The sequence below is a fragment of the Indicator indicator genome, chromosome 2 (genome assembly GCF_027791375.1).
Source record: "Indicator indicator isolate 239-I01 chromosome 2, UM_Iind_1.1, whole genome shotgun sequence".
In the NCBI taxonomy this organism is placed as follows: Eukaryota; Metazoa; Chordata; class Aves; order Piciformes; family Indicatoridae; genus Indicator; species Indicator indicator.
In genome coordinates, this window is record NC_072011.1 from 56,892,034 (window position 1) to 56,903,690 (window position 11,657).

An 11,657-nucleotide genomic window follows, 5' to 3' on the forward strand; every position below is an offset into this window, starting at 1 on the left:
GTCACAAGCTGGGTTCCCATTACCTGCAGCTCCTTGTACAGGCGGTCAAGCTCAGCTACAGCTGACTGGTTGTCATGGAAGCCATCGATTCGGCCGTTCTTCAGCATTTCCAGTTGCCTGGTGAGCTCCTCTACCTTTGACACGGCCAGCACCAGCTCGCGCTGCTTTTGCTGGAACAGGCTGTTCATCTGTTCGATCTCCTCCACTGCAGAGGATGGAACAGCACAATAGCTGCCCTGAGAAACAGCCCAGCGTGGGCTGCTTCCAAGGCAGTGGTTAAGGGGACAGAGAGCACCCTGTCGGCCTCTGGAGCAGTGCTGCGCAGAGGCTGCAGCCAGCTGCCACTAACTCATGGTGGTTCCTGTCAAACCAGCCTTTCCTCTAAGCATTTGTAAAGGCAAATGTGCTAGCAAGAGCATAAAAATTCAGTCTACTCAGTGCACTGAGCAGTTCTTACTTTCTGAAAGCAAAGAAAAAGAACTTCCCCCCCCCCTCCTTTCTGAAATATGGAAACCAACAAAACAACTCTACCAGGCTGAATTTCATCTCTGGAAGTCTAAATTTACTTAACGCTGAATTCCACAGGAAGACAATTACCCAACCACAAGGTACAGTTATGATATTTAAGACTCTGAATTTAGGTTACAGGAACTCAATGACAAAACACTTCAGCTGTTGTATTAAACAAAGATTCAGAGGGCTTTATAGAATCACAGAAACGTTTTGATTGGAAAAGACCCCTAAGATCATCAAGTCCAACCATCAATCTAAGATCACCGTGGCCATTAAACCATGTCCCAAAGTGCCATGTCTGCAAGTTTCTTGAACACCTTCAGGGATGGTGACTCCACCACCTCCCTGGGCAGCCTATTCCAATGCCTGACCACTCTTTCACATCCAGCCTAAACCTCCCCTGGCACAATTTCAGGCCATTTCCTCTTGTTCTGTCACCTGATACTCAAGAAAAGAGCCTGACTCCCACCTCACTACAACCTCCTTTTGGGGATCTACTACAAATGGCTGTCAGCAGCAGATCCCGCTGCCAAAACCGTTGCATTGTAGAATAAAATTTAAGGACTCAGAGTTCAAGCAACTATCAAAACCAAATTTGCAGGAAGATGCAGAAGTCAGAGACAGACATGTGTTTCCAGATCTTGTATTATTCTACCATCCTTCTATTGCATTAAACAGATGCTTGTTTTGTGTAACAGAACCCAGACATAAAGTGCATTCTCTCCATCATGCTTCCTAACAATACATCTACCTTTTACTTTAAATAAACCAAAGTATTTTCACTTGAATCCAGCTGGAAATGACATGTTCTGTACAATAGCTATAGAGTGAGGATGAAAAGGTAGGCAGAAGAATGTGTGTTGATATGAAGTCCAAAATAACTATTTAATTTTGCATACACAAACTGAACTGCAAGCACCCAACTAGTACTGCAGCAAGCCAGACACCAGTCTTATTTCCATATTTAAAAAGAAAATACTCATCCACTTTGGCCATTAAGCTACCTCTTGCATAAGAGGCAATACAAATATCAAGCCAAGCTTTGTTATAGGCCAAGAAAATAACCCTCAGAGTGTCAGGTATTAGCATCAAGGACAGAAAAAGTTACTGGGCTACACAAAGGTATTCAAATCAGCAAAAAACCTGCACTGTAATTAAAGAGCAGATATGCCAGGCTCAAAACTGAGGGTGTCCTTATGGGATATTTAAAATTCCAGTAGGAAAATATATTTTGTTCTAGGTCCATCAGGAGTTTTTTTGGTAAGTACAAGCTGTGAAATTGTCAAGATTAACATTTCTGGAATGCTATACTCACCTCTACAAAAACCACTGAAATCACCAGATATTTGAGTTCCAAGAACCACAGTTCATAGAATCACTGAATGTTAGTCTTTTGAGGTCCCTCCCAACCCCTGTTGAGTCCAGCCCCTCTGCCAGAGCAGGATCACCTAGAGCAGGTCACACAGGAATACATCCAGGAAGGTTTTGGATGTCTCCACAGAAGGAAACTCCACCACCTCTCTGGGCAGCCTGTGCCAGTGCTCTGGCCCTCAGGTGAGAAGAGCTTGTGAACTGGTCACAGTTAAAAATGAGTCAGTCACAGAATGTTAGGGGTTGGAAGGGACCTCAAAACATCATCTAGTCCAACCCCCCACCTCCTATAGCAGGATCACCTAGAGTAGGTCACCCAGGAATGCATCCAGGTGGGTTTTGAATGTCTCCAGAGAAGGAGACTCCACCACCTCACCACCTCTCTAGGCAGCCTGTTCCAGTGCTCTGGCACCCTCACAGTGAAAAGGTTTTTCCTTATGTTTACATGGAACCTCCTGTGTTCCAGTTTGCACCCATTGCCCCTTGTCCTATCATCACTGAGTAGAGCCTGGCTCCGTCCTCCTGATCCTCACCCCTCATATTTATAAACATGAGTGAGGTCACCTCTCCTTCTCCTCTTCCCCAAGCTGAAAAGCCCCAGCTCACTCAGCCTTTCCTCATAAGGTAAGTGTTCCACTCAATCACCTTTGTGGCTCTGCACTGGACTCTTTCAAGCAGTTCCCTGAATCATTAAAGTTGGGAAAGACCTCTAAGATCATTAAAGCCCAGCCCTCTACCCAATATCTCCATGACCACTAGACCATGTCCTGAATTGCCACATTTACTTTTTTATTTTTAACATCTCCAGGGACATTGACTCCACCACATCCCTGGGCAGCCTGTTCCGATGCCTGACCACTCTTGCAGGAAAGAAATTCTTCCTAACATCCATCCTAAACCTCCCCTGGTGCTGCTTGAGGCCATTACCTCTTTTTGTCTTGTTAGTTCCTTGTTAGAAGAGGCCAACACCAGCCTCACTACAACCTCCTTTCAGATAGCTGTAGAGATGAGTAAGGTCTCCTCTCAAGCCTGTTCTTCAGGCTAAACAATCCCAGCTCCCTCAGCTTCTCTTGACAAGACACAGGAAAAAAATCAGAGGCTACTTTCCCCAAGCAGCAACTCACCTAATTTCCCATTGCTGAGTCTTTTCTGCTCCACGTGGCCTTTGAGTGCTCTCACTTTCTTCAGTTTGGCTTCCTGACTCTCAGCAATTTCTTTCAATCGCTTCAGTTTCTCTTGCTCAGCAGCTTGCTGCTGCTGTCGCTGATCTTGCTGTTTCAGGAATTTCAGACGTTGTTCCTGCAATAAAACACACAAGGATTTGGTTGGTTGGGCTTTTTTAAATTTAATTTACTGTGAGGTACTGACAGAAACTCTATCAAAACTTAAAAACACTTGCCAGAGCAGCTCAGCTCAGCCCAGTATCCTGACGTCTCCCAGAGCGTCAAGGGCAGTCTGAGAGAACAGAGCAAGCACCAGGGACGACCGTTTGGTAGTACAAGAACTTATGAAACAGAGGTAGCATCCATGTCTAACAGCCCTTGGTAAATTCTTCTCCCATTAAATTACTGGAAAACGTTGAAGTTTTAGCATTCATATGCAAATTTCATTTAATCAGTCCTCGGCTCTTGAGTTGCAGAAGCTAAAGATTAATTTCCCCTTTACTTCGTCCATGCTGCTTGTAGAAACAACTACGTTTCTTTAACACCTCCGGGGACAGTGACTCCACCACCTCCCTGGGCAGCCTGTTCCAATGCCCGACCACTCTTGCAGCAAAGAAATTTCTCCTAATCTCCAACCTAAACCTCCCCTGGCACAATTTCAGGCCGTTTCCTCTCCTATCATCTGACACAAGGATAAAAGGCCAACTCCCACCTCACTCCCACCTCCTTTCAGGGAGTTGTAGAGAGCAATAAGGTCTCCCCCGAGCCTCCTCTTCTCCAGAGTAAACAACCCCAGTTTTCTCAGCTGTTCCTCATAAGACTTTTTTCTAGACCTTTCACCAGCTTTGCTGACCCCTCTCTGGACACAATCATGTCCAAATGATCAATTACTGCTCATTTTTTTCACTCACAGTTTTACTAGCTCTGCTAGGATCTCCTTGAGGAGGTGAATTGCTGCACACCAAAGCTCTCAAAAGTCACCATTTGCCTGGTAACAAATCACTGCTATCACAACAGAGGATGATTCAAGACATGGGAAAAACCTTCATTGTGATCTGGTCCCCATTTATACAACAGACAGCATCTCAGTGAAGAGGATCCTTTTGCCTTTCCAAGAGTATGAGCAAAATGGTGTGCTACCAGTTGCAGTTTACAGATGTCTATAGTTTAGAGCTAAAAGAAACCACTAAATCACTTAGAGAGGTTTCCTTTAAACCACTGACCATCAAACACAGCTTCCAGTTCTGGAGATGATAGATAGCAGTTCTCCTACCACTAGAATAACCTTAGACTTTCTCAAGCACACACTAACAGTCAAGATTACCACTGCTTACTAACATTAGATCTCAACATTTCCTCTGCAAAACAAAACAAACCAACCAACAGTCAGCAGTCATATTTAGAAATAGAGACTTAGATTAAAAAAAAAAAAAAGGCAAAAAAGCAAGCTTGCCTTCCAGAGAAAGCCAAGCAACACCTGCAGGTGTATGTACTAGTTTAGAGTCAATCCCACACAGGAAAATGCCCAAAAAAAAATAGATACTATAGTTTGTGTCTAAAAAGAAAGTACATTTTCCCCCTCAGAATCTATTTTTAATATTGTATCTGATTTCAGAAGGCAAGAAAAATGACCAAAAGCCCCTCTGTGGAACAAATCTGCTTTCCTAGATACCCTTTCAGAGAGGCTACATTAAATGAAAAGTTCTTCCATAGACACCCACAAAGCTACTCTTCTGCAAACCACAGGCAGCAGACACCTATCTGGATGAGCAGCTACCCAATCTCAAACTCATCTTTTCCTTTTTTTTAAATAAGTAAACCATGTACAATTTCCCTTTTGCAAACAAATACAACTTTCCTATTTCTGGTTTGATATATATTATGACTACATCAGCTGATTCCCTCAGGACTGAGGGAGCTGGGGTTGTTCAGTCTGGAGAAGAGGAGGCTCCAGGGAGCTCTAATAGCAGCCTTCCAGTACCTGAAGGGGGCCTACAAGAAGGATGGGGATAGACTGTTTGACAAAGGCCTGTGGTGATAGGACAGGGGGCAATGGCTTCAAAAAAAAAAGAGAAGAGTAGATTCAGACTGGATGTTAGGAACAGGTTCTTTACTATGAGGGTAGTGGAACACTGGAACAGGTTGCCCTGGGAGGTGGTTGGGGCCCCATCCCTGGAGATACTCAAAGTGAGGCTTGACAGGGCTCTGGGCAGCCTGATCTAGCTGAGGATGTCCCTGCTGACTGCACAGGGGGTTGGACTAGATGACCTTTGGAGGTCCCTTCCAACCCAGACCATCCTATGATTCTATGACTACTGCACTATTGCTGTTTATAAGAGCAAGGTCTATTGGAGTTACCTGTTAGCCAGAAGTTATGAAAGTTTAGGTTTCTCTTTCATAAGAGACACTCATCTGCCAGTTGGAATCGAGGAGAGGGCAACACTCTGCCTTGGCAAATTCACCTGCTCAAAAGAGGTATCCACTGTGCTGCTAAAGTTCAAGTGAAAACTCTAATCACTTGGCTGACTGACAGATGTCTTACGTTTGCATCTTCTTCATATCAGTTCATAGAATGGTAGGGGTTGAAAGGGACCTCCAGAAATCAGTGAGTCCAAGCCCCCTGCCAAAGCAGGATCACATAGGGCAGGTCACAAAGGAACATATCCAAAGGGGTCTTGAAAGTATCCAGAGAACAGACTACACAATTCCTCTGGGCAGGCTGTTCCAGTGCTCTGTCACCCTCACAGTAAAGAAGTTTTTCCTCGTGTTGAGATGGAATTTCCTGTGTTTCAGTTTGCATCCATTACCTATCACAGGACACCCTTGAAAAGAGACTGGCCCCTTCTTCCTGACACCCACCCTTCAGATTCATAAGCATTAGTAAGATCTCCTCTCCTTCTTCCCTTCTCCAGACTAAATAGCCCCAGGTCTCTCAGCCCTTCCTCATCAGACAGATGTTCCAGTCCCTTAATTGCTTAAAACTTCCTACCATAAAACAGAAAAAAAAAAAAAAAAGTTCTACTGACTGTTTTGGCAGGCCATAATATGGCTTTACAGGTGTTTCAGATCCATTAGGAAGCCAGAGTTTGAAGAAAACTCCTGAGATATGTTTATTGAAAGCCAAGGGAACCAAACAAGATGCTAAACATTGAGATGTGAAAGAGAGAGATGCAGATCTCAAAAGGAAAGCAAGACAGGGCTTCTGACAGTAAAAAAAAAAAAAAAAAAAAAAAATTAAAAACAAGTAGGGAGACAGAAGCCCCAGAACATTCCTCCCTCCCTGCAGACTGCATTCTGAAATCATGGGAACTCATCCTTCAAGATGCCTGAGTGCTCTTCAGGCTTGCACATCACAGTTCTCTGCAAAAAGCAGCATTTTCCATGGCAATTTCAGAAGCAGTGTGTACCAAAAACACTGAAGCCAAACCTGAAATCCATGCCACCATCCTGAGTATTTTCCCCCCCTAAACAATTCAGGAACATCTTGTGTGCTTCATTAGCTTTTCTGTTATTGTTCAGCAAGCATTTGATAAATCACTCTCCTAGTTACTTTTATCACACAGATGCCACCTTTTCCAGACAGTTGTCCCAGGAAACCAGGCACACTGAACTCTGTCAGTAGAAAGCAAGATATCATTACAGGACAGCATTATACCCAGGGACAAAAGCTTTGTTCAGTGATCAAACTGGTGAATAGCTGGTCACCATAAGGAACACAAACAGGGCTGGCAGAGCCACCAGGATGAATGACAATATATTAATGTCACATGCTCTGTCACTATCCTTTTGGTAAGCTATACAATCACCTCTATCACTGGCATTATCTGAATGTTTTACTACTGAATATTTGCATTGGTTGACTTTCAAATTTATAAACAGAGCTCCTTTTCTTTGGCTCCCTCTTTTTAAGAGGTGAGAAACCCCAACCAAACAAAAAACCCCAACCAAACAAAAAACCCCAACCAAACAAAAAACCCCAACCAAACAAAAAACCCCAACCAAACAAAAAACCCCAACCAAACAAAAAACCCAACCAAACAAAAAACCCAACCAAACAAAAAACCCAACCAAACAAAAAACCCCAACCAAACAAAAAACCCCAACCAAACAAAAAACCCCAACCAAACAAAAAACCCCAACCAAACAAAAAACCCCAACCAAACAAAAAACCCCAACCAAACAAAAAACCCCAACCAAACAAAAAACCCCAACCAAACAAAAAAACCCAACCAAACAAAAAACCCAACCAAACAAAAAACCCAACCAAACAAAAAACCCAACCAAACAAAAAACCCAACCAAACAAAAAACCCAACCAAACAAAAAACCCAACCAAACAAAAAACCCAACCAAACAAAAAACCCAACCCACACAGAAAAACAAAACCAACCAAAAAACCACACTAGGAAAAAAAAAAAACAACGTAAACAAAAGCCAAAACCAAACAAAATAAAACCCTAACAAAACAGCCAAAAAGCAAAACCCCCCAGCAGCCAAAAAGCACCCCAAAGAAACAACCCCTCCAACAAAAAGAAAACAAAACCACATACAAAAAAACCCAAAACCAGAACACAACCCACAAGAAGAAAAAAAAAACAAAACAGAAAAACACCATAAAACCCACCCAAATTTAAAAAAACAAACAAACAAGCCACAAATGCAAATCCCCAACCCTCCCTCCATCTCATGTGGTTCTTACTACCTTTGTTGCTGGTTATAAACAGTCTGACTCCAAACTCACCTTATTGGCCAGCATTTGCTGTTGAGCCTCGATTTGCTGCTGCTGGCGTGATGCCATTTCCTGAAGTTCTGCCAGTGTCATGTCCATCCTTGGAGCACTGACCTGCCAAAAAAAAAATCCAAAGCATGCTAAGTCTGGAATTCCTTGGCTAGCAAGCAACTCAAGAGAGCTAGTGCAGAGATCGCTTTAAAAAACTAGCAATGACTCCAACAAAATAATGAGAAAGAGAAGGTGTCTTCCCATGGCAAAATAAGAGCTGTAAGCTCAGACACATGCACAGCCCCATCCAGCAACACACATCAGCTGACATCTCTTGAAACATTAATATTTCTAACACAATCCCAGCAGCACTTTAAAGAGTCATTTCAGAACTCTTTATAAGGAAGCTCAGCATGAATCACCTTTGACTGACTGAGCCCAGAATCCTCAGCACACAGCAGGATGGATCCGTGGTCCTAGGCATAGCTTTACAATTCAAAGCACTTCAACACAAGTTGAAGGAAATAAAGTTAAAATATAGTGGGTGGAAAAAAACCTCACCACCCTCAAAGGCAGCACAAACATGACATTAGTCACCTGTTCACATCTATTTCCTGAATCTAGACTGAACCATATCTATTTATTCTGGACCAAGAATAAATGACAGAGTGGACTCAATGCTGAAAGACTAACTGGTCTTAACTTGAAATCATAGAGCAGTAGGGGTTAGAAGGGACCTCTCAAAATTGTTGAGTCCAATCCCCCTGCCATAGCAGGATCACCTAGGGCAGGTCACACAGGAACACATCCAGATGGGTCTTGAAAGTCTCCAGAGAAAGAGACTCCACAACCTCACTGGGCAGCCTATTCCAGTGCTGTATTATCTTCATATTAAAGAAGTTTTTCCTCATGCTGAGGTGGAACCTCCTATGTTTCAGTTTGTATCCATTGCTCCTTGTCCTATCACACAACACCATTAAGAAGAGATTGGCCCCTTCCTGACACCCACCCTTCAGATTGATAAACATTAATAAGATCTCCTCTCCTTCCCTTCGCCAGACTAATCAGCCCCTGGTCTCTCAGCCTTTCCTCATCGGACAGATGATTCAGACCCTTAATTATCCTCAAAGCCCTTCTCTGTCCCTCTTTAACTGGGGAGCCCAGAATGGGACACAATACTTGAGATGTGGTCTCACCGGGGCAGAATACAGAGGGAAGAGAACTTCCCTTGACCTGCTGGCCATGCTCTTCTAATGCACCCCAGGATACCATTGGCCTTCTTAGCCAGAAGGGCACATTGCTGGAACAATCTGGAACTGAGAGATCTCTGGCACAAAACTGAACATTAAAATAATCAATGACCTGATGGAAAACAAGGGAAAACTTTCAAGGGGAGTAGAAAATGGAAAGCATGCTGAATTTGTGTGGGTGATCTCAGAGCAGCAAACACAGATAAGGCAGCCAGTGGATCTCAAGGGACATCTAAAGAACTGAAATCAGTGGTGATAATTGCTAGAGGCTTTGTGTCTGGTTTAGAGCAGTCACCAGAATTCTCTCCAAAAGAGTCTCTTAGATTCCAGGGTAGGATTTGCATCAGCATCTCAAAGGAAGTGAAGCTTCCATTTTCACCATACTGGTCATTGCATCAAGCACTTACTCCATTCTCTATCCTTCGATCACCAGGCACTTTCACACCATTTCTTTTTAAGGCTGGATCTTGAGACCTTTGTCCAGTACCTAGACAGAAATACAGTGCAGTCAAGGATGGTAAGGCATTGAGGGATTTTTCTTACCCCTTTAGACATGGCATTCAGCACACAAGGAGAAACAGCACAATCATTTTGGTTTAGAAACATAGAATCAACAAGGTTGGAAAAGACCTCAGAAATCATCAAGTCCAACCTATCACCCAGCACCTCCTGACAACTAAACCATGGCTCCCAGTGCCACGTCCAATCCCCCCTTGAACACCTCCAGGGATGGTGACTCCACCACCTCCCTGGGCAGCACATTCCAAAGGCCAACCACTCTCTCTGGGAAGAACTTTCTCCTCACCTCCAGCCTAAACCTCCCCTGGTGCAGCTTGAGACTGTGTCCTCTTGTTCTGGTGCTGGTTGCCTGGGAGGAGAGACCAACCCCCTCCTGGCAACAATCTCCCTTCAGGTAGTTGTAGACAGCAATGAGGTCTCCCCTGAGCCTCCTTTTCTCCAGGTGAGACACCCCCAGCTCCCTCAGCCTCTCCTCATAGGACTTGTGCTGCAGACCTCTCACCAGCCTCGCTGCCCTTCTCTGGACCCGTTCAAGTGTCTCAATGTCCTTCTTAAACTGAGGAGCTCAGAACTGGACACAGTACTCAAGGTGTAGCCTAACCAGTGCTGAGTACAGGGCAGAATGATTTCCCTGCTCCTGCTGGCCACACTATTCCTGATCCAGGCCAAGATGCCATTGGCCTTCTTGGGCACCTGGGCACACTGCTGGCTCATGTTCAGCCAGCTGTCAACCAGTACCCCCAGCTCCCTTTCTGCCTGGCTGCTCTCCAGCCACTCCGACCCCAGCCTGTAGCACTGCATTCTCCCATTTAGAAACTTTTTCCCATGCTACCACTAAGATAAACCTAACTGGTGACACAAGATACTTTACAAAGAGACTGCTGTTCAAGATCAACATCTATTTTAAGATACAAGACTGTTTAACAACAGGAAGCAACCAACAGTGTGCTATAGCAATATTTCTCCCATGGTCAAGAGGCCCTTGGAAGCGTGCTTTACAAATGAATTGTCACAAAACCCTGGACCCCTCATCAAATGACACACAAACATGTGGTTAATTCACAGAGAGGCACTTGGACCACAGTATCTTAAAACCAGCACCTAAATGTTGTGGTATTCCTTTGTCAAGTGTCTCACAGAGACTACAAGTAACAACAGTTAAAGGTTAGTCACCTGTCATGAAAGGTGCACCATTGAATACAGCTGACCATTTGCACATGAGAGCTGAAAAGCACACAATTTTCTTCCTGACAGCCATTGTGACAGTAAAGATGCTACTGAAGTAGAAATCTTACTTTACTGTTTCCATCAAGCTATGTACAAATTGTGCTCAGGTGCCAAACACAAGACTCACTCCTTTTCCTGTAAGGCACACATGCACTACAGGATGATGTCATCCCTGTTGGCTTCTTTTCTACATGATGCCTATTTTAGGGCATCTTCCTGCAAGACTAAACTGCAGAGCTCCTAACTATTCACTTGCTCTTCTTCAGACATATTGCTTAGCAATGCTGTGGACAAGAAAATGACAATAATCCTTATTTTCAAAGTCCAGAGTGCTTGTAGTATGACATTCTGACAACTAGACTGCACTTTAAGATCCTTAGTAGGTAGGGATGGCACAGCTTTGACTTTTCATGTACTCATTCTATTGTCATTACACATTTCAAAAATCAAGATACATTTATTTAGCTATTTTAAAATATGCTGGGTACAATGTCACTTAACATAAATGCACTATTTCCAGTAACAATGAAGATTACCAAGGAGGAAAACAGAAGAGGAGGAAGAAGACTGAGTTAAAAGGTAAATTCTTAAGGATTCTCCTGAGAAGATTAATACAGCATGCACAGGGGAAAAAAAAAAAAAAAAAACAACTTGAAAAGTAAAAATTCTTTTTCTTTATAGGTTTTTACAAAGCATAGATACTATATTCTCAAGAAAATTTGACTAGGCAGTCCATTTCATGCTATTCCTGAAACTAATACTGATGTGTAGATTAAGGGAGATATATCAAAAAACTCTATCTTTTGCCAAGTATGCTGAGTTTATCACCCTGGTAAAGTATCATCCAAATGAAACACCTTGAGCACAAATAATAATAAATTACACTGCCATACAA

At 43.4% G+C, this 11,657-nt stretch overlaps 1 protein-coding gene across 1 annotated transcript in view; it reads right to left on the reverse strand.

Moving 5' to 3' along the window:
- TP53BP2 (tumor protein p53 binding protein 2) overlaps positions 1-7,889 on the reverse strand; it is a 28,587-nt gene extending 20,698 nt beyond the window's left edge. Inside the window, exons 1-3 of the mRNA XM_054399315.1 lie at positions 7,788-7,889; positions 3,009-3,183; positions 24-205 (exon numbers count right to left, since the gene is read on the reverse strand). Of these exons, the coding sequence (XP_054255290.1) occupies positions 24-205; positions 3,009-3,183; positions 7,788-7,874 (444 nt within the window). The 5' untranslated portion in view covers positions 7,875-7,889. The remainder of the gene's footprint in view (positions 1-23; positions 206-3,008; positions 3,184-7,787) is intronic.
- Positions 7,890-11,657: the final 3,768 nt, after the last annotated feature.